The 25,116-nt window shown below is 32.0% G+C and overlaps 1 protein-coding gene across 1 annotated transcript in view; it reads left to right on the forward strand.

Moving 5' to 3' along the window:
• LOC114332187 (monocarboxylate transporter 13) overlaps positions 1-21,762 on the forward strand; it is a 118,438-nt gene extending 96,676 nt beyond the window's left edge. The window contains exon 6 of the mRNA XM_028281925.2: positions 7,670-21,762. Within this exon, the coding sequence (XP_028137726.1) occupies positions 7,670-7,809 (140 nt within the window). The 3' untranslated portion in view covers positions 7,810-21,762. The remainder of the gene's footprint in view (positions 1-7,669) is intronic.
• Positions 21,763-25,116: the final 3,354 nt, after the last annotated feature.

Consider the following 25,116-nt stretch of genomic DNA (forward strand, 5'->3'; position numbering starts at 1 on the left):
AAGGTAATCATGTCTTTTTTACGAAATTTCAAAAACTGAATGAGTGAAATAATAGTGATTTTGGTGTAAGAATGTCGCTACTTAAAACCATTGTAGAATCTGTTCAAAAGTACCTACAAACCTTTTCAAAAAAAGTCCTTTTTGTATACTTTTAAGATAACGCTTTTGTTTTTCTCTTCATACTCAATCTACAGAATGAGTTTTAAGTGTGGAACACCTCAATTTTCTCGGAAAGTGCTTGATCATTTTTATAGATTTTGGTGTGTAAATGTCTTGTGATGCGGCCGATATTATGGTGGTATTTACATTGTTGTCAGATCTCCCGTGTTTTTGTAATAAGTTTAGGTTCCAACAATGAAAATTAGGTACACAGCGACAGGTCAATGAAAATGATAAATTTTATTGACCTCATGATCGTGGAAAATGGCAAAAATCAGGTCTATCGAAACAGACTTTATTTGCAGAAAAATAAAAAAAACGGCATACGAAAGCTGCACCCTTTACATAAAACGCATTTTGATTTTTGTCAAATGGACACTCTGATCAACAGATATCGAATTTTTACCGTTGAGTTTATTTCGCGCGCTTCTGACATTCAAAATCGCCGGTCGCTTCAAGCGTTGTCTAAATGAACAGTTCATTCTACACAAAAGCTTCTAATTAACATTTTCGTTCAAAATTATCTCAGACATATTTCTTGTTTTTTCTAAAGGCCTACAGATTCTTGGTAAATCGATGTTCACCCTTTCTTCTTCTTTAGAGAGGAGGTTTTTGGGGTAAGCATGGGAATAGGAATGACAAACTTTTTTTGCATCTTTTTGGGTTCTCAAAATTGACATTCTGAGCAATTCAGCAAGTAATTATTTTACCTTAAGAGGATGGGTACGAACTTTCGGTTTCAATGCTATTTAAATGGGACTAATTTTTTTCGAATCCTGAGAAAACTAATAAGTATTTTTGAAAAATTTAAACGCAGAATGAAAGATTACGTTATTAGCGAGGGCCGAAAGTGCCTGAAAACTTTTATAATGTTTATTTTAATAAGTTACAGGGGTGAAAAACTAAGAGAAAATGTAGTGTGATTTTTAATCACGAATATTTCATTCAAAAGAAACTTTTTATTTATTCTAAGGGACTTTCGGCCCTCGGTAATAATTTAGTCTTTCATTCTGCGTTTAAATTTTTCAAAAATATTTATTGTTTTCTTTCAGGATTCGAAAAAAATGAACACAATGTCCGTAGTTATATTTCCAAATCTATCTTTGTCACACAACGCACTCAGTCGAATAGAATATTGTCAACATACTGTCAGTCAGACAGTGATAATCAGTGACAATTTTAAATATTTTTGACATGGCATTGGGAATAATTTGAGTTGTTGATATAATAATATTGATATATAGTGTATTTGATAAATAACACAGCCCAACAAAAAAATTTTTTTGTTTTGCTGCCGAAAAAAAATCAACTGATTTTAGTTAATTCATTTGTGCTGATTCCAAAAATACAAACCTTTTCTTTGTATCAGCTCTAGTTTTCGAGATATATCATACTCATAAAATACTTAAATATTCTTGCTTACATTTCTGTATATTCCACCACTATAATTGCAATATGTTTATAAACAAACTTAACAATTTCTAAGACAAATGGGCAAATGGACAAAAGGGCATATCAAGCCTATTTTGGTGTTCATTTAGGAGATCAAGATAAATCCTGCGCTCCACATGTAGTGTGCAAAACTTGTCTTGAAAACTTGCGACGGTGGACGAAAGGACAACGAAAATGTTTAAAGTTTGGTGTTCAAATGGTATGGAGAGAACCAAAAAATCATTTTAACGATTTAGCAAAGACCGTCCTCACCTGGATTCAGCAATAAGACCAATTCCACATCAGCTTGAGCAGATACCCATTCCAATATTTAGCAGTCTACTTACGTTACCAGAGGATAATATCGAAATGTTATCTGACGAACTACAGACTAATAGATTTGGGAAGACGACAGTGATTTTGAAGGGGATTCAACACGTCTTGAGCGCTTTATTCAGGAAGAGCTAAGCGATCTTATCAGAGCTTGCCTCCAGACTAAAACAAAGGAATGTTCTTCACCCAGACACCAAAATTACATACTACCGTAATAGAGAAAAAGATCTTTTGCCTTTTTTTCTCAGCAAGATGATATGGTTTTTTTATAACAATATTAAAGGACTGTTAGAAGAAATGGGTGTATTGGAGTATACACCAGATCACTGGCATCTTTTTATCGACAATTCCAAACGAAGTTTAAGGTGTGTCCTTCTACATAATGGCAACAAATATGGAAGTATACCAATTGGGTATCAGAGTGGAAGAAATGCTCAACAACTTTAACAAACACGGTTGTCATATGAGAATTAAAATACCTCTACAGCCATTTAGACCGTTTCCCAGAAAATCTTGGTGACCTTAGTGAGGAACAAGGGGAACGCCTCCACCAAGATATCAAAACGATGGAAGAGAGGTATCAGGGGAGATGGGGCAATCACATGATGGCAGATTACTGCTGGAGTCTTTAAAGGGACCGTCCTTTTAAAGCCTTTGCAAAAAAATCATATAAAAGGAAGTTTGTAGGTGATGCCGAATAACGGCATTTTTTGCTGCGACGCTGGTAAGTTTAGATGAAAAGTTAAGTTTTTTTGGCAGCTATGTGTCGTGATTTTTGTAAGTATATTGTTGTACAATAAATATCTTACTTTTTATTCGTGTTTAGTTTATTTCATGGGTAGCATCACTACATACAGTGCGGTGGAATAAGTGTTGCCCCCCCCCCCCCCTGTTAACTTGTTTTTTAAGAATATAAGCAAAACGCTCGGACAGGTCGATTTTTAAACTAATCATAGTATATCATAGCATCAACGTTTCGAACTTTACGCGATCCCTCTTCAGGTGACAGGCATAACTTTGATTTTTTTAAATGGTAAAGTACATCATGTGACACCTCACTTAACAGCTTTTAAAACTGATTTCAAAAATGTATAATACTTTAATCCTTTTTGAGATCGCGGGCCCAAAATTTCGGTCGAACTCTTTTTAAACGCATTTATTTTTTTCGAATTCTGAGAAAACTAATAAGTATTTTTGAAAAATTTAAACGCAGAATGAAAGATTAGATTATTACCGAGGGCTGACAGTCCCTTAGAATAAACAAAAAGCTTCTTTTGAATGATATATTTGAAATTAAAAATCACACTAAATTTTCTCTTTTTTCCACCACTGTGACTTATTAAAATAAATATTATAGGAGTTCTCAGGGACTTTGGACCATCGAGAATACTGTAATATTTAATTTTGCGTTTAAATTTTTCAAAAATATTTATTAGTTTTTTCAGGATTCGAAAAAAATTATTGCATTTAGAAAGAATTCGACCGAAATTTTGCGCCTACGCTCTCAAACAGGATTAAAGTATTATACATTTTTGAACTCAGTATTTTAAGAGCTTTTAAATGAGGTGTCACATGATGTACTTTCCCATTTAAAAAAATCAAAGTTATGGCTGTCACCTGAAGAAGGATCGCGTAAAGTTCGAAACGTTGATGCTATAATATACTATGGTTAGTTTAAAAATCGACCTGTCTGAGCGTTTTGCTTATATTCTTAAAATAAACAAGTTAACAGGGGGGGGGGGGCAACATTTATTCCACCGCACTGTATATGTAGGCAATGCTGCGTTAAATTACCCTATATGTTAGAAATGTAATCTGTTGTCGTATTTTCTGAAAGCGATCTGATGGAGCAAATCTGGTGGCATTTTTGGATTCAGCAGACCCAAATTACCTAGAAACAGTAAAAAAAATACCGGCAGCAAACTGTGTGTTTACCAGTGAATTGATTTAAGACTTAAGAACTTAATAAAAAGTTATTTATTGTGTATTTTTTGTGGAAGATCCAAGCAGAGAATACATCAGGATAATATATTCTGTGATCCAAGTATTTTGTTGTTAAAGATGTTCAAAATTGTAAGCGTTCCATAGTAACAATATATGATTAAAAAATCACTTTAACACTTTTCCTCTTTTCTCGATTGAGTATAAGTTTTTCTTGTACATATAAATTATTACAATCACTGAATACATAGTTAGTGAAAAAATTATCACATTCAATTCGCAAAATTAAATTCCGACAGAGGGCGCTCAAAATTTCAAAGATGGACGATAACTCTAGGAAAACAATTCATTTTGTCATTTGACCTTACAGTTCTAAAACGTTAAATTAAAATCATTTACAGGAGTGTTTTACCAAAGTAACCACTAAGTTTTGCCACTAAGATATCTTATAAGTTAAAGACGAACTCAAAATTATGTTTCATCTGTATGCATTCATTAAAATTTGATGCTAACTACTGATGTGTTTTTACCTTTTTTTCATAAAAAAATCTGGTCTCCCGATAATCACACAGCGTTTTAAAAATTATTAATATATCTTAGAATTTCTAATTTTGTTTTTAATTTAATTAAGAGGAAACAGTTGCGATCAACAGGCAGCGAAAACGCGTTCCAAGATTGCGGCTGTAATTTTGAATATTTTTTCGAGATATTTGGCAAACATATTCGTAATATAATAAAGAATGGCGGTACAGAGCCCAATTTGAAAAATATATTAATATGTGGAAATTACTCAGTAATTAAATACAATATTAAAAAAACGAGCCTGTACCGCCATTAAGAAGAACAAAAAAATACACTTTCTTCAAATAAACTTTTTTATCCGATGCCTAGATTTTGTGTCATTTTGGAACTACTAATGAAATAAAAAATTTTAGTAGTTCCAAAATGACACAAAATCTAGGCATCGGATAAAAAAGTTTATTTGAAGAAAGTGTATTTTTTTGTTCTTCTTAATGGCGGTACAGGCTCGTTTTTTTAATATTCTATTTAATTACAGAGTAATTTCCACATATTAATATATTTTTCAAATTGGGCTCTGTACCGCAATTCTTTATTATATTACGAATACGTGTGCCAAATATCTCGAAAAAATATTCAAAATTACAGCCGCAATCTTGGAACGCGTTTTGGCTACCTGTTGATCGCTACTGTATCACCTTAATAGGTACACTACAATTTATTTTACACCAACAGATAACAATTTTTAATTAAGGAGGGGGTATGGTTTGAAATCAACATATCAAGCCCATTTTTGTGAATTTTTTTCGAAACTATGGTAGAATTATTTTATTTTTAAATTAAATAAACACATTAAGTACAATTCAAAGAATATTTAAGAAAAAATTCAATCCAAAATATTGAAAAATAAGCCATTGGCGACAAATTTTGGCAGGCAGCTCAAAAAAAATGGATTTTGCGGTGGACATCAGAACTCATCACTGGATTATACGAAACAAAAAATTAAAAAGATTTTATTAGCTTATGAGTTTTATGAGGTAACAACGTCGAGTTTTTTTATTTTTAATGATTTTTGAATTTTTGGTATCACTCAAAATTCAAAAATACGAAATTTTTGATAAAAATTTTGTGAAAACCAACAGATTTAATATTGTTGAACAAAAAATAAGCACAAAACGAAAAATATCTCGACGTTGTTACCTCACGAAATGTCTAAGGAAAATCTGTGCAAAATATCAGATAGATCGGCCGAGTAGTTTTTCAGTTACAATGTCCACCGCATTTGAAAAAGCAGTTTTGAGAAAAATGCGTTTAAAGTTTTGACAACTGCATCTTCATCTTCTTATTTGTCTGCCAAATCGTAAAGTGATGAACATTGGAATATGTTTGTTAAATTGGGGAGTAATCTACAAAAGAGAAGGCGAACAGTTGTTTAACGTTTCTCACTACGCTCCGGCGTACTGGCGCGAAGCCGCGGCAAAGCGAGTCGAAGGTAGGGATATTCAACACCCTGTATCTCTGGTAATTTTACTCCGATTATTTTGAAATTTTCAGAGAGTATTCTTGAAAGTATGCACTTTTATTAGAAAGAATAAAAAAATTTTAATATTTCAAACCATACCCCCTCCTTAAATAAAAACTGGAAACTAAGTAGGTGAATTTATTTTAGGTATAATAATTGTGTTCTGGAAATTACGAGGTGGTCGGAATATTTGACATAAAAATGTACATAATACAGAATATATACATACTACATTTTATTTATTTAATTTTGCAGTCGCTTAAACATTAAAAACACTACGTTTAATACAGACGTTAAATTAACAAAATGTGTGATTTAGCAATGGTTAATTTAGGTCATTACGTAGAGTATAATAGGAATGAATACTGAGGAACACTGCAATAGTTTTTTTAAGTCGAAATTATTGTTAATTACAACATAAACTGACCGCAAATATGTACACAAATTAATGGCAAAGTCTATGTTTTCCTAGAGTTGATGCTTTTCAAATTCGCCACCAGGCGTCGCCCACTTTGCGGTTCCTCGCCAATAACTGAATTAATAATTTGCAATTATAACAATAACAGTTATCCAAGAACACTCAAAAGCCATCTCTTTAAATTAATTATGACATTTTCAAGTAGAATGACATTCTAGTAATGTTTACATATCCATACCAGTGTGAATTTTACTACACGTAATTTGCCGTGTAAAGACAGAAAAAGTAGGGATACCCGTAAAATATTTGCGAATTATGTACCGATAGCCTTAACCCGTCCAGTTTATGTTATTGCTACGCCTATTGTTGCTACGTCACGGGTAACATAATAATTATTTCTTACGTTCATAAAATCTACTGAGTAACTCGTTCCCAAGAAATCCCGGGTAAAATAAATTCAAAAGGTTTTACCTACCTATTACGAATTTCGAAGAAATTTCCTCAGAACCCTGATCGGCGAGGCAGTTATCATTTGAAGCAGTTATAGGCCTGGATCCCGCGTACCAAAAAAAAGTTTATTAAATAGCAAGCTGAAAATTTCTTAATAGCTTAATGGTGTCTAGTCGGACAAACTTTGATGTATGGGAACACTGGAAAAGGAGGAGTTCTAATTGCGGAACGTGATTGTAATTGTAGACCTTGTCACCCTGACAAGTTTATGATTGTGAAAACTAGCAGGTTGTTTTTAAGTTTATTCATTAGCAAACTTTATATAATATATGAAAAAATGTTTGTCCGAAAAATATGTTGGACATATTAATAAGTCCGACGGTAAGTGGACTCCCGCTTCGCGTCGTTCGGTTAACTGCAGTAGCGTGCGGAAAAGAATGACTTTCTGCATTTGTTAGGAAAATAACTATAGCTAATTAAAAAAAAAATCAACACTTCGTCAGTTTTTCAAATTTTATGAAAATTATTTTACATGTATCTCTTTTTATAGTAAATGTTCATGCAAATTATCAAAACAATGGGTACAGTACTTCTTATTTTAGAAGTTTCCAAAAAAGTATATGAATTTCATACTTTTACACTAGGGTAGTCCCTGTAAAAGTGCCATTGTGTTTTTGTTTCGTTTACTAGTGTGAATTGGATAGAGAATACCTTCGAATTGTAATTTATTCCATTGCTTGTTAAGCTCAAAATAGTAGTAAGATCAGTCACTTAATTTATTGTTCATCTTCCTCTTTTTTTTTTATTCCTTTATACATTTTTGTTGATCATCTTTTGCCAGTTATTTAAAGCTTTTAATTTTTATATCGACATTTAATAATTTTTTAATTTTTTAGGATACATTTCGGACGTTTCGAAGTCTTGGGCGCAGTCATTCTACCAATCAGGGCTGTGGATCATTGTCGCTGGATTATTGGTAGGAACTGTAGCATTTACGAACAACAGGAAAATACGTCTTCCGTGCTGTAGTCGCTAGTTTTACTCAGATCGAGAGCAGTGGCGTTTCCAGGGGGTGCCACGGGATCATGACCCCCCCCTTCCAAACGAAAATAAGTATCCTAGGGGTGGTAAGACTACGTGACCTTGCATCAGAGAAAAGTAATTAAATCACCTTCAAGATCCATGACTCCCCCCCAAAAAAATTCTGGATCCGCCACTGATCGAGAGTTTGGTATCGGTTGCTATCGTTGTAATTAGATTTATCGTTTACCGCAGAGACAAGAAAAATCTGTAATTGCTATTTGTGAAGTTGTAGCTGCCGTTATGTTATATTAAAAAATGCGTCGAGCAAGCAGCAAAAGTTAAGTGTATCAATACTCTGGGCTAATTAGCAAAATACAAGGAAAAGTTATTTACCAGCAATTTTATTGCTGGAATCGAATTATAAGATCCTATATATATATCAATAATATAGGTATGCAAAGTCCGCAGATAGTATGCTACTTTTTTTATAAACAAAATGGCGCCCGAAAATCGTGTTTTTTTTCAATTTTTGCTTATAACTCCAAAGATTTTAACTTTACATCAAAAACACCCAAATAAAAATTCACCGTAATTTAATTCTGCATAGAGACGTGTTTTTCCCGATTTACTTCGACGAAAATTTTCCCCGGAAAATGCGGGTTTTTCCAATAAAATCTTTAATTTTCAACTAAAATTTTAGATAAGTAATGGTTTATCAATAATTAAATAACTTGGTAATATCAAAGCTGTTTTCGTATAGATTATAATTACAGAAGCCAATGAAAATTGAATGAACAGTTTAGCAACAATTGAATTGTTCAATAAAAATTTTCGGTCGCTATAATAACCACAATAATTATGATACATACGAATAACTATGATTTTTGTATAAAAGACACTGTGCCTATTTAATTTACTTTACAGAATTAAAATTGGACTATTTAAGCGGCCTCAGGAATATTTTAAAATTATAAACATTTTTTGGCTTATAAACAAATAGAATATCTCGGGAAATATTAAATTAAATTAAATCATGAAAACGGTATTGGAAAAAAGCGGCAGGACGATTCTTTTAAAAGAAAAACGTTTAATTGTGATGAGTGTTTCCTGAGATACCACCGGTCAAAGTTGACCAGCATTTACGGCAAAGATATAAACAATAAGCTCATAGTTTTCGGACCATCACCTTTTTATTTTTGTCCTCTTTCTCCACGCCAATTTTTATGTCTTTAAACATATCTCATAAACATATATTATAATAAAAACTGTCGATATTACGAGTGAAAATTGCCAAAAATAGAAAAATTCCAATCAAAAATTAGGTTGGAGAAAATGTAATCTCAAAGTTCAAAATCGGTATACGTAAAAAAAATGCATTTTCTCGGCTTCCATGGAGCAATTTTCTTCATTATTTTTTTGTTCCCAACAAGCCATCTAACTAACGCATTATTCAATGTCAAACTTGCTTTTGTTTTGTTATAATATATTAATTTATTTATAAGAAAAGTATTACAGGTATACAGAAAAGGTATAAAGTATTACATATTTTTTCCAGTTGTAGACTTTTTTTAGATAAATTTACTAGAAGTGTACCTTTTAACGTTAAAGATACAAATATTCTCATTTGAAAGCTGTATAATTATTTAAACAAACTTTATTTAAACAAATTAAAAAAATTTGTTATAATAAATAAATAAATTTATTGTAACAAAACAAAAGCAACTTTGACATTTAATAATGCGTTAGTTAGATGGCTCTACTCTAGTTACTTGGGAACAAAAAAAGAATTAAGAAAATTGCTCCATGGGAAGCTGAGAAAATGCATTTTTTTAACGTATACCGATTTTGAACTCTGAGATTACATTTTCTCCAACCTAATTTTTGATTGGAATTTTGCTATTTTTGGCAATTTTCACTCATAATATTCATAGTTTTTATTATAATAATATACGTTATGATTATTTTAAAGATATAAAAATTGGTTTGGAGAAAGAGCACCGAAATAAAAAGGTGATGGTTCGAAAATTATGATCCTATTGTTTATATCTTTGGCGTAAATGCGGGTCAAATTTGACCGGTTGTATCTCAGGAACCACTCATCACAACTAAACGTTTTTATTTTAAAAGAAGCCTCCTGCCGCTTTTTTCCAATAACGTTTTCATGATTTAATTTAGTTTAATATTTCCCGAGATATTCTATTTGTTTATAAGCCAAAAAATTGTTTATAATTTTAAAATATTGCTGAGGCCTCTTAAATAGTCCAATTTTAATTCTGTAAAGTACATTAGATAGACACAGTGTCTTTTTATACAAAAATCATAGCTTTTATTATGTTTCATAACTATTGTGGTTATTACAGCGACCGTAAATTTTTAATTAACAATTCAATTGTTGCTAAACTGTTCATTCAATTTCAATTGGCTTCTGGAATTATAATCTATATGAAAAGAGCTTTTATACTACTAAGTTATTTAATTATTGATAAACAATTACTGATCTAAAATTTTAGTTGAAAATTAAAGATTTTGTTGGAAAAACTCGCATTTTCCGGGTAGCATTTTCGTCGAAGATAATCGGGAAGAACACGTCTCTATGAATAATTTAATTACGGTGAATTTTTATTTGAGTATTTTTGGTGTAAAGTTAAAATTTTTGGAGTTATAGAGCAAAAATTGAAAAAAACTCGATTTTCGGGCGTCATTTTGTTTATAAAAAAAAATAGCACACTATCTGCGGACTTTGCATACTTATATTATTAATATATACAATCATAAGATTCGATTCCAGCAATAAAATTGCTGGTAAATAACTTTTCCCAAAAATGGCCTATTCTCCGGTAACCTGCCCAGACTACAAGGGAGCTTTTACTTTCTAAATTAAAAAAAAAAAAGAAATTTTTTAAATATTTCAAATATTGAACTATTATATTATGGTTATAATTTTTTTGTATACATTGTTAAGAAAGAGGTCTACAAATCACTTTTTGGGGCATTTTTCGTTGTATTTCATCACCGCAGAGGACCTCTTCCAAAAAATGCATTTAAATTTGGAAGACAATTTTCTGCCTTCCTGTAACATTTTTTTTTTCAAGTTCCAACGGGATTTTAATTCTTGAGACTTAAAACTAATAAACCTTTAAAAAGTTAATTTTTTTATAATTTTACGGCCTATGTTCAAGACTGTATAATAGTTTCGAAAAAACGTTTATCTGTGAGAATGCTGTTTGGAGGAGGAGGTACAACTACGATATATACCACAGATATAAACATATATTTGGTGGTAAAGACGTAGTATCTCTTATAAGAATAGGAAGACTAAGATGGGCAGGACATCTAGCAAGATCACAGCAGAACAACCCTCCTAGAAGAATCATTGTGTCACAACCCGTGGGAAGTAGAAATAGGGGTAAGCCAAAACTCAGATGGAAGGGTGGTACAGATGAGGATGGTAGAAAAATAGGCGCAACAAACTGGCAACAGTTTGCAATGGATAGAACTGATTGGCATAATAGACTTGGGAAGGTCGAGGCTCTTCTATAGGGCTGTAGCACCATTGATGATGTGTTGCACCACCTGTGAAGACACAAGTTACTATGCAGGAAACTATCTCTACCATATCTTAGCCACAAAATTTATTTTTGTGGATTATTTGTTAAATTAAATACTTCGACTGCATTGATCCAGAAATTTTTTGCGATTTTCAAATTTTCGATATATTATTTTAATTATGCGCGCTCCCTTTATAAGTTTTAGAAAGCAACTCGAGTTGCAGGTGCTCAGGTCAGGCGTCGCAAGCCGTGTTGTACTCAAACGAGTTTTAGCTCGGGTACTACTACCGTTATAAATACAGTTGTAGTTTCGTTTCTATTTCGAATTTATTAATAGAATAGAACAATATTTCTACGATACGAAGCAATGTTTTTACGTAAAAAAAAACAAAAATCGATTTTTTTTAATTTAGAAAGTTAAAGTCCCTTCAATAAGACAGAAACCTCATTTACTATCAAAGTAATGTGCCATGAAAAAAGCTTTTCTACGGAATCAAAGTTAAATTAACTTACTTACTTAATCAGTAGACCCATTTGTACCTTTCGGTGTTGGGCCGTTTATAATACAATTCATTAAATTACAATATTTTACAATCTTCTGAATTGTCCTAGCTCTTAACGAACTTTCTCCATTCCTTCCTATTGGATATTATCTGTGTTGCTTCCTGCCAAGTCTTACCCTTACTCTGCAGTATCTGCGAAATGTCACTGTTCCATTCTTTAATGGGTCTTCCTCTTCTATTCTTCCCTATTGGTTTGGCGTCCCACACTCTTTTTACTTGTCTATTATTGTCCATCCGGGTTAGATGTCCGAACCATGCCAATTTTTTCTCCTTGATTGAGTCGAGTATCGGTTTGATGTTGAGTCTTTCTCTTATTTGATCATTTCTGATTCTATCAGTTCTTTTTACTCCGATCGTTCTTCTGAGGTATTTCATCTCTGCTGCCTGAATTCTGCTCTGATGTATTTTGTTTAATATCCAATTTTCTGCTATATATGTCACCGTAGGTCTTTTTGTTTTGTATATTGTCATCTTGGTCTTTGTTGATATTTCTTTGTTGTAGTTAAATTAAAAATGTTTTAAGTTCTTTGTTTTCAGAATAGGCTGCTAGGTAAAGGGGTTAAATCGGATATTTACATATTTACAATATGAATAAATATATGTTAGTAAGGTTCTGAAACTATTTTCTTGTGGCATGTTAAATATTGAGCTTTATATGGGATTCAGTCACAATTGATTGTAATGAAAATTACATTTTTAACGACTGTTTGACGTTTCAATATTTACAAGAGTTTAACATAAATCACCTATCCAGGGTGAATTGAGTGAGCAATTTTCTAGCAGATCTTCTTCTTCTTTAGCCCATTTCCACCCAACTTTGGATATAGGCCTTCCCCCAATCTTTCCATACCTGTCTGTCCTTGGCTGCGCTTTTCCAGTGAGTTCCTGCAGCTTCTGCAGGATCGTCAGTCCTTCTATCGCATCTGAGGTCTTCCTCTTCCTCTTCTTCCTGTCCACTGTCTCCAGTTTCGTATTTCAGCATTCCACCTTCTATCTTCCTGTCTCGCATTGTGGCCCGGAAATCTCCACTTTAACCCTGTTATATGTTCAGTTAATTTTTTACTTTTGTTTTCTCTCTTATCCATTTGATTCATTTTCTGTTTTGCAGTTTTATTCCCAACATGGATCTTTCCATTTTTCTCGGAGTTATTTCTATTTTGTTTATGTTGGCCTTTGTTAATGTCCATGTTTCTGAGCCGTACGTCAGAACAGGAAGGATGCACTGGTCAAACACACGGGTTTTTAGGTACTATTGTATCTTTGTGCTTTTTAGTATCCATCTTAACTTTCCAAACGCTGCCTACGCCAATCTGATTCTTCTTAGTACTTCAGGGAGCAATGTAAATTAGAAATATACAGATAAATATATACGCATTCCAAATTTGACCAAAGTAATATATAATCTGTTGTCGAAACCTTTCAGAAGAAAACCACCAGAAGGGCAACAAGTAAAACAGCTATGATTGCTCATAGTCCAAGAAAGTTAGCATTCCGCAACAAGCGATAGTAACAAAAAGGAGAAAACCAATGAATTTTTCAAATTTTTTTCACAAATTGGCATTTTTAATAATATTTCTAAGATATTGAAGCTAAAAAAGAGACTCATACGATTTACAAAATCCAAAACAGATATCGCCTGGTCTGAAGCATATTTTCATCGTAAATTACATTCTGGATAATTTTACCTCCGTTATTGTTTGTCATAGATACTTTTTAGAACAAAGATTTAAAAACAAGAGTTTATGACGTCGATTTTTCATTTTAATAGTTTTCCTGGGTTTTCCTTAAAACTTTCTAGAGACATTGCTCTAAAAATCATAAGTTCCGACTCCCTATGATCAACTTTTAAACTGTTGGTATACAGATCACACAAAGTAAGAATAGACAAGGCATTGTGAGCTAAAGAATGAAACGCAGAGCACTGGATCAGTGGTTTATCTAGATCATTTTACCACGCAATCAGGCGCGTATGACAAACAAAGATGGCTAGACCAGTTTAACCAGATTTACACCTTAACTAGTGACGTGGATGGTTCAGGACGTAGACTCTGACATGCGGTATGCCATACCGTTGCCTATTCTCCTTTGTTTTCAGTTTGATTTTACCTTGTATCTCTGTATTTGTTTTGTACATCAATACTCTGGGCTAATTAGCAAAATACAAGGAAAAATTATTTACCAGCAATTTTATTTCTGGAATCGAATCTTATGACTGTATATATTAACAATATAGGTATGCAAAGTCCGCAGATAGTGTGCTACTTTTTTTATAGACAAAATGGCGCCCGAAAACTGTGTTTTTTTCAATTTTTGCTCTATAACTCCAAAGAGTATAACTTTACACCAAAAACACCCAAATAAAAATTCACGGTAATTAAATTCTGCATAGAAACGTGATTTTCCCAATTTACTTCGACGAAAATTTTCCCGATTTACTTCAACGAAAATTTTCCCCGGAAAATGCCGGTTTTTCCAAAAAAATCTTTAATTTTCAACTAAAATTTTACATAAGTATATCAATAATTAAATGACTTGGTAATATAAAAGCTGTTTCCGTATAGATCATTCCAGAATCCGATGGAAATTAAGTGAAAAGTTTAGCAACAATGGAATTGTTAATTAAAAATTTACGGTCGCTATAATAACCACAATAATTATGATACATAAGAATCATTATGATTTTTGTATAAAAAGACACTGTACCTATGTAATGTACTTTACAGAATTAAAATTGGACTATTTATGCGGCCTCAGGAATATTTTAAAATTATAAACAATTTTTTGGCTTATAAACAAATAGAATATCTCGGGAAATATTAAATTAAATTAAATCATGATAACGGTATTGGAAGAAAAGTGGTAGGACGCTTCTTTTAAAAGAAAAAAACTTTTAATTGTGATGAGTGGTTCCTGAGATACAACCGGTCAAAGTTGACCGGCATTTACGGCAAATATATAAACAATAGGATCATAATTTTCACACCATCACCTTTCTATTTTTGTCCTCTTTCTCCACAACAATTTTCATATCTTTACAATAGTCATAACATATATTATTATAATAAAAACTATCGATATTACGAGTGAAAATTGCCAAAAATAGCAAAATTCCGATCAAAAATTAGGTTGGAGAAAATGTAATCTTAAAGTTCAAAATCGGTATAGGTACGTTAAAAAATTGCATTTTCTCGGCTTCCCATGGAGCAATTTTCTTCATTCTTTTTTTGTTCCTAAGTAACTCGAGTAGAGCCATCTAACTAATGCATTATTAAATGTCAAACTTGCTTTTGTTTTGTTATAATAGATTATTTTATTTATAAGAAAAAGAAAACTACATATTTTTCCAGTTGTAGACTTTTTTTAGATAAACTTACTACAAGTGTACCTTTTAACGTTAAAAACACAAATATGTATCCTCTTTTGAAAGCTGTATAATTATTTAAACAATCTTTATTTAAACAAATTAAAAATTTTGTTATAATAAATAAATTAATTTATTATGACAAAACAAAAGCAAATTTGACATTTAATAATGCGTTAGTTAGATGGCTCTACTCGAGTTACTTGGGAACAAAAAAAGAATGAAGAAAATTGCTCCATGGGAAGCCAGGAAAATGAATTTTTTTAACGTATACCGATTTTGAACTTTAAGATTACATTTTCTCCAACCTAATTTTTGATCGGAATTTTGCTATTTTTGGCAATTTTCACTCGTAATATCGATAGTTTTTATTATAATAATGTATGTTATGACTATTGTAAAGATATGAAAATTGTTGTGGAGAAAGAGGACAAAAATAGATGTTTCAAAAATTTTGATCCTTTGTTTATATCTTTGCCGTAAATGCCGGTCAACTTTGATCGGTTGTATCTCAGGATCCACTTATCACAATTAAAAGTTTTTTCTTTTAAAATAAGCGTCCTGCCGCTTTTTTCCAATACCGTTTTCATGATTTAATTTAATGTAATATTTTCCGAGATATACTATTTGTTTATAAGCCAAACATTGTTTATAATTTTAAAATATTCCTGAGGCCGCATAAATAGTCCAATTTTAATTCTGTAAAGTACATTACATATTATGTACAGTGTCTTTTTATACAAAAATCATAATGATTCTTATGTATCATAATTATTGTGGTTACTATAGCGACCGTAAATTTTAATTAACAATTCAATTGTTGCTAAACTTTTCACTTAATTTCCATCGGATTCTGGAATTATAATCTATACAAATCGAGCTTTTTTATTACCAAGTTATTTAAGTATTGATAAAGAATTACTTATCTAAAATTTTAGTTGAAAATTAAAGATTTTGTTGGAAAAACTCGAATTTTTCGGGGAAAATTTTCGTCGAAGTAAATCGGGAAAAACACGTCTCTATGCAGAATTTAATTACGGTGAATTTTTATTTGGGTCTTTTTGGCGTAAAGTTAAAATCTTTAGAGTTATAGAGCAAAAATTAAAAAAAAAACACGATTTTCGGGCGCCATTTTGTTTATAAAAAAAGTAGCACACTATCTGCGGACTTGCATACCTATATTATTAATACATATAATCATAAGATTCGATTCCAGCAATAAAATTGCTGGTAAATAACTTTTCCCAAAAATGGCCTATTCTCCGATAAATCTGCCCAGACTACAACTACGGAATGATTCTTCAACTGTTATAAAATAAAATACTACTCCAAATAAAATAAACTTTATTTTTTCAAGAAAATTATGAAAGCATGCATGGATATTAAAAAAATTGTGGAGGTTCGTACAAAATCCCTTATCATCATCATCATCTTGGTGCTACAGCCCTTAGAGGGCCTCGACTTTCTCAAGCTTTCTACGCTTTCTGTTCTGTCCCTTGCTTGCATTTTCCAGTTGCCGACTCCGATCTTCTCGACATCTTGTGTTACCCCGTCCATCCACCTCAGCTTTGGTCTACCCCGTCTTCTCATTCCCACGGGTTGCGCTGTTAAAATCTTTTTTATCATGTTCGATTCAGGGGCCCGGGCTGCATGTCCTGCCCACTGCAGGCGGTTTCGCTTAATTATAGTGGTATATATTTTCCACCAAACGTACTTATGCTTGTAGATATTCTGCAGTTCAAAGTTCTATATCTACGCCTCCATATTCCTCCGAATATCTTGTGCAGAACCTTTCTGTCAAAAATCGATAGAGCGGATTCATCTGTTTTAGTTAACGTCCATGCCTCTGATCTATATGTGAGAACGGGGACTATCAATGACCCCGTTGGGACAAAATCCCTTATAAACTGAATTATAAAACACCTTGGGATTTGGTAACTAAAAAATAGTAAAATATTGTTGAAAGCACTACTGGAAAGTAGAACAATTGGATGAACTTGCTGCTATACTAATAGCGAAAGAATACACTGGATTGCTTTTAACTATAGAAACGTAAATACTGACATGCGGTACGAGATACCGCATGAAAACTATACATCAACGTGACTCAAAAAATAAACCATATTAAAACTGCAGCAGTTGAGAGCACATTGTACAATTACACACCACTTAAAGGTACGCAGGTGGTGTTCTAGGAATCTTTTATAAAACACGTTTTACAATAAAATTTAGGCGCGATATAACATACCGCATGTCACTGGTTAAGGGTTAAAGTGAATATTAGTGTTTGACGCCTATTCTTACCTAGTCTATTCTTATTATGTTTATGGTACAGATTCCAAGTAGACTAGAAATTATATTCTAAAAAGTTCCTAAACTTACTTTCTACCATTTACTTTGTTACTTTTTATGCGAAATAATGTGAAATTACCTATTGTTAAATGATTGAGATTGGTTGTGCAACAACCTTGATATTTTATGATTTAAAAAATTGTGATTTCTAACTAATAAATAAATGATAACTGTTTTAATATAATATGATACCAATGATTGACTCTACCAATATGCTTGTAAGCTGTCACACTTATTAACATTGTTGTAAAATCTGTAAAATTAGAAAAATATACTTATTAGGGGAGATCGGAGCTAGTTGGCCAATGTTTTGAAGTATTTATATTTGCAAAATTTTAAGCAAACAATTATTTATAGTGTAAAAAACTTGATACGAATTTGTTTGTTAACAAATCGGCGAAAGAAATCACCTAAAACAGGATAAGCAACTTTATTTTACCCAAGTCTTGGTCTATTGAAGATGATTAATATTCACCTTAACACTTGTGTCTCCCTTTTGTCTTTTCTACTTCTAACCATAGACATATAATAAGTAGACTGCGCGATACAATCTAAAACTGTTCCCATGTGCGACAGAGAAAAGTGTAAACAGGGTGTGAATCTCTTTTTAATCAGCGGTGTTTATCGACCACATGAGATGCATGTGCAAGTGTTTACAAACACTTTTGTCTGTCTCACTGGGGAAACAGTTTTAGATTGTAACGCGCAGTCTAGGTTTTATATGTCTATGCTTCTAACCTAACCAAACCTAGGTTATTTGGACTATGCAAAAAAGAAGTAGAAGAAGTAGAAAAGCGTAACTTAGTACGCCAACCAACTCATTCGTCAATACTCACCCCAATCTCTCCTCCACACCAAACTTTAAAAATTACTTAATTAACGACTGACAAAACTACTTAAGCAGATACTACCTACACCAGCGACTCTCAAACTTTTTGAGTCATGTACTAATTTTTTTGGTACCACCTAACTGACGTAATCTAGCTAGGTAATTTAATTAACTATAATGGTGGAGCTGATTTTGGCTATATTTTTGCGTACCACCACAAATAATAAGACGTACCACTAGTGGTACATGTACCACAAATTGAGAAACGCTGATCTACACTGCCACGCATAATTAACCGGACACTAAGTTTGTTTTAAGTAAAACTAAAAAGTATTAGAAAAACTTCATTTACAATTTTTTTATTCCGTAGTAAAATATAAATCATAAAATAATCCTATATCCTATATTCCTTAATTTACCTATTATCATTCAAGACATCTTCCCCTACTATTAGAAGATCTGTACCTATGTGCTTCCAAAGAACTGTTACCTCATGCCATTATACCTCCATAACCAAACTATATTCTATGAGAGAAGCAACATTCATTCTCCAGGCCTAAATCAAGACTTTTCTGTAAAAACGTCGTTTGTCCAATTTTTCATATGCCAATTTGTCTGAGCATGACAGCATTCCAGTGGACTGTCTTCCATACATACTTTCCGTGTCCCTTTCAGTTCTGGTCTGATATAAACTGGATGAAAGCAGCAATCTCGTGTTGCATCCCACTCGTTTACCTGCTAGTACTAGTAAACAGCGCCTGTTTTAACGCTATCATAAATTCAATTGTCAGTTGTCTTCAATGAGCTATGTCGACTAAAGGACTTGTAGCAGCTACATAAGATGATGAATTTTCCCATAAAAATCTGCCAGTCTCCGTCAATGCTGTAGCAGTAACTCTCTGCTCTCTAAGCTTTCGCAATCTAAGAAACCGATCTTCCACGATGTTTGTTGTTCTTCGTCTGTCTGTCCAGGTCTTCTTAAATAAGAACTAGTTCCTTGAAATTTTTGTAAAACATCGAATATTGTACTACGTGGTACGCCAATCGTTTCTCATATATTACGAATGGAATGTCCATCATTATGCAGTGCTACAGCTTCCACTACTTGATCTGGTCTTATTGTAAATTATTCTACTACTAATACTATCGGTTTACAGCGTTCTCCGACGGCTTCCGACTTCACTAACCGCCATTCTTCTCTGTTTAGCCATAGACTTGGAGGGATTTCTCTTTCCTCTAGTACTTTTTTAATTCCCTTCCTCCAGCTTCTTCTCGGAATTCCTTTTTTTCTTCTTCCTTGTGGTGTTTAGTTCCAAAGTTTGTTTAGGGGTCTTGTCATCTGGCGTTCTTTGTACATGGCCGTACCATACCAATTGTTTTATTTTTCCTATCATCAATTTCCTATTGTATGTGTGACTGTCATCATTTCTCTTATTTCTCGTAATCTCTTATTGGGTATCCGATCTTTTCTTGATTTGCTGCAGCTCTTCTCCAGAAGTTTCTGTTTCTAGTAATATTTCCTCTGTACTTTGTTTCAGTGGCCAAACTTCACTGCCATATGTGATTACACTTTTAAGTATGGTATTGTATATAAGCTGCTTGTTCGCTTTAGATATTGTTTGGTCCCACAGAATGCCGTTCATCATGGATATGGCTTTTCTACCATGTATGTTTCTTTTATAGCAGCATCTAGTGTTCCATCTTGAGTTATACTCATGCCCAGGTACTTGTATTCATCACAGTATTTAAGTTCTACGCCATCGTCTAATATAATGGACTGCTTTGTCCCTCCCATACACCATGGCTTCAGTTTTCTTAATATTGACTTCAGGACCTCATTTGTTATACTCTTCTATTAGCTTCCGCGTCATGTAACTCAAGTCGTCAGGATCCTGAGCAGTCAGAATTTGGTCATAAGCGAAACATAAAGTGTATAGTGTTGTCTCGTCACCGAGAGGGATTCCCATGCCATTACATTTTCTTTTCCACGGCTTGAGTACTCGTTCCAGATAAATTTTAAAAAGGGTGGGCGAAATACAACAACTCTGCTTCAATCCTTTCGTGACCTTAAATCCCTCAGATATCCTTGATCCAGTTTTAATTGTTGCAGTAGTTCCATTGTACAGATTTTGGACTACTTTTATAAGACCATGTTTAATGTTGGTTTGATGTAGGGTTGATCATAGTTTGCTGAGAGGCACACTGTCATATGCTTTTTGTAAGTCTACGTACACCAGGTGAACTTCTTTATTGACGGCTGCTTTTTTTTCTCAATAACCTGCGTAATAGAGTACAAAAGGTTTACTGTGGATCGCCCAGCTCTAAAGCCAGCTTGCTCCTCTGATTCGTAATCTCTATAATCCTTTTCTATTTTGATCTTAATAAGTTTCCCACACATCCTACTTATTGTGCTGTTTACCGCAATTTCTCTGTACTTTTCACACTGATCCATGCTCCCTTTTTGTGTCTGTACCGCCTCACTAATTCTGCAGGAATGTCACCAGACCCAGGGGATTTTCCATTTTTCAGGGATTTGGTTATTTCTTCCATCTCTGATTTACTTATTTGTAATGGTGATAAATTTATATGTATACCTACTGTGCTGTCTTCTACGTTAGCAAATTCTAGTCTTTGTTCTGTTAGTAATTTTTGAAATATTCTTCCCATTTTTCCGCTATTATTGGTGATATAACGTATTTTTTCTTATTTCTCATATTTTTGATTAATCTCCAACTCTCTGTGCTTTTTCTGCCCTCTACGTAAAGGTTGATTTTTTTGGCAGTTCTTTTCCCATGGATCGTTCTTTTTTGAGTTTAATTATTCTTTGTTATTAATATACTTTTTATTTCCAAAAAAAATGGAACAATTCACCATAAACAAGCCATACAAGATAAAAAACTGTTAAACATTTTTTAAATTATTATATAGAATAATTCAATAAATAAAAATAAAACTAAAAGGAGCAAACTTTTATGTGTCTGGTTAATTTTGGGGGGCAGTGATGTAGATACATATTTTTATATATTTTATTTATAAAATATGATCAAGTAAAGTTAAAAAACAATCTTTGTAGATATTTAACATTTTTATATGAACTTTGTACTTATAGTTAGTTACTAGAAATTTGATTGTTCAACAGTGATCGCAAACCAGAAGATTATTTGTAAGTATTACTTGAGTATTTATACAAGAGGTGATATCGTTTTTATTTTACTAAATTTAAATAGTATTATGTGTTTTGAATTGTATATACTTTTACTATTGTATGTCTATTAGCTCTAATAAAATTATAGTTTGTTATGTGTTATGGTTACTCTTGTTTTATTTTTTTTTCCTTTAAATTAGCGTGTTTACCAAAAATCTCACTATCTCAATAAAACTCTTCACGCTGGGACTGGAGGACGTGTTCAATGATATTAACTGGGCAGATAAAGGAATAAATATTAATGGAAGAAAACTGACTCATTTGAGATATGTTGACGACATTGTAATATTCGCTACAAGATTCGAAGAATTACAGACCATACTGACGCAACTATTTCGAGCTTCGGAAAAAGTAGGAAAAAGCGGAGTAACCTAATTGAGTCCCAGAATTTATAATCCGTCTTTCCAATAGCCGAGTTGAGTCCCGAAGATGGGTAAATTGAGTCCCGTGCCTACCTGGGGCTTAGTCGGTGTACGTAATGTTTTCTAGGAATGAGAAAACAATAATTTATTTTATAACATATAATTTTATTACAAAAATGCAATCCTAAAATATTTACAGTAAACAATATATAGTATTTTTACTACAAAAACGTTATTACGTAGGTCAAAATTTTTGACGTAAGAGAACTGTCAAAACATTAGAATGTGACTTTCATTATTGTCATGTTTATTATAAACTTGTAAGACTCGCACATTTAAACATAATTTTTAATTCTAAACAACTTTTCATAATAGCAATTTTCCATATTATAAATTAAAATACGTAAATAAATAAAGTTTTCGCTATGATAATGCTCGCATTTTCAGCTTGTTTAAGATGTTCCTGTCATAAGAAATACACATGTTCAATTTCGATAAAAATGAAAATCTCTAACAGTCTTCGATATATTGGAAAAAATCGATTTTATTTTGTAATTTCAAACGGCTGTATTAATTTTTTTTTATGTGCACATTTGTGCTAAGGTAAATTAGGTTAATCTAACTATTTTGGTCTTTTGTTACATCCTGTATATTAAACACCGTTCGTAATAATGAAAATCCTTGATAGTCTATTGTTTGTTTTTTAACCAAGAGGAGTGATTCAAATTTACCGCGCCGTAATGCTTGTTTTTAATTGGTCCAACCGCAGGCAAGTTTACTCCATTATTATTAAATTTTGAAACTAATGACATTTATCAAATTTTGGCACCTCTGTCATTTTATAGGTTAATTAAGTATATCGGCGATTTTTTTGTGCTTTCTATATTATTCCTTTAATTTTTAGATTTTTAGTCTACTTTTATATAAAAACAGTTGTTTTTAGAACTATTTAGCGATGTGTTAGTATAATATAATATGTATGGATTATCATCGAAAGCTGATATGATCAACGAAAAAAGAAGATGAATTTGGTGACTATTCTAGTAACTTTCTTGTGTGTGACTCTGTCTTTTTAGTTTACTCCTCTTGGTTAAAAAATCAACTATAGTAAAATAAAATTACACTACATGTAAATCAAAATGTAAATTCGTACAGGTTGAAACAAATTTTATATCAAAGTTTAGGTGGGTACAAAAGATATTTTCAAAAAAGTATCCAAATCATACAAGGGGATCATTGTTTAAATAATTAAAAAGGGGTCATTTTTGCAAAAAAATTACTTTTTTAACTGCTGAGGTCATTCAATTATTAATGAAGGTCTATAGGATTGTTTTCTGTAAAGATGAAGGGTAAATTTTTCACATAAGATTTACTAAATTAAATTTGACCCCCTATTTATTTAAATAATTATACATAAAACTTTAAAAACAAATTTGCAAAAAATTATTTTTAGCTTTTTAAATAAGCAATATAAAATATCTTATTTTACAGGATAAGTTGCGCTATGTTATCAGTATTATTAAAAAAAATTGGTCCAAAAATATTTAATATTTTTTGAGATATTGAATTTGTTTATTAAATGTTACTCTATTTTCAATTGAAAAAACGCGGTTGTTACCAAAGAGATAATTACCTGTCTTAAATCTTATTATTTTTATTTTCATGTATATTTTCGACAAATGTAGTGATAAATTCAAATTTTAATTTATCTTCCCCCTAAAATGGCATTTGAAAATAATTCAAATTTGTTTATAAATTATTTTTTTAATAACGTCGCGGGGATTAAATATTTTGAAATGCCGTTTCGATAATTGGGTTCCTGGGAATTTTTCACTAATTAACAAATTTTTTTGTCTTTTTTTTCTTGGCATTATATTACTACGGGCCCTTTTTGGGTTAAGTTTCATTAAGAATGTCGAATCTTTAAGTTGTAGATTCTAGACCTAAAAATATTAAGATTGGTCTAAAATCACTTAAATAAAATGTGGCTACTTACTGAGTTACAGGGTGTTTTATTTACAAATTTAAAAATTATTTTTACCAAGTACTTTCAAACTATTTGACATATCCTTATCATACTTGGCAGAAAGTGTGGGTACTATACAGTCTACTAAATTGTGATAAATAAAAGTTTCTAGCTACCACCAGAGGCGTACGACAGGGGCCAGTTAATGATTGACCCTTCCCAAATTCTACGCCACTGAGGGAATTACTATTTCAGCGAAATTGTTCGATTCTCCAATACTTTCTATGTAAATAATATACTCTTTACTGGTAACGATTAAGTCATTAGTTTTCGAGATATTGGTCGTTAAAAATAAAACGGCATAGTTATTTTGATTCATTCATTCATTCATTTTAAATTTCCAATATCTCTCAAACTGATGACTTTATCGATACCAATAAAGTTATTTACATACAAAGTATTGGAGAATCGAAAAATTTCGCTACAACAGTAATTCACTCAGTGGCGTAGAATTTGGGAAGGGTCAATCATTCTCTATCCCCTGTCGTACGCCTCTGGCACTAGCTAGAAACGTTTATTAATCACAATTTAATAGGGTGTTTAATAGCCACACTTTCTGCCAAGTATGATAAGGATACGTCAAATAGTTTTAAAGTATTTGGTAACAATAATTTTTAAATTTTTAAATAAAACACCCTGTAACTCAGTAAGTAGCCACATTTTATTTAAGAGATTTTAGTTAAATCTTAATATTTTTAGGTCTAGAATCTACAACTCAGAGATTCGACATTCTTAATAAAATTTAACCCTAAAAGGGCCCGTAGTAATATAACTCAAAGAAAAAAAAAGAAGAAGAAAAATGACCAAAAAATTTTGTTAATTAGTAAAAAATTCCCAGGAACCCAATTATGGAAACGGCATTTCAAAATACTTTATCCCCGCGACGTTATTAAAAAAACAAATTATAAACAAATTTGAATAATTTTCAAATGCCATTTTAGTGGGGAGTTTAACTGAAATTTTAATTTATCAATACCTTTATCGAAAATATACATAAAAATAATGAGATCTTAAGCAGGTGAATATTTCTTTGGCAACAACCACGTTTTTGCAATTGAAAATATAGTAACATTT

This window comes from Diabrotica virgifera, chromosome 8 (assembly GCF_917563875.1).
Source record: "Diabrotica virgifera virgifera chromosome 8, PGI_DIABVI_V3a".
Taxonomy (NCBI): domain Eukaryota; kingdom Metazoa; phylum Arthropoda; class Insecta; order Coleoptera; family Chrysomelidae; genus Diabrotica; species Diabrotica virgifera.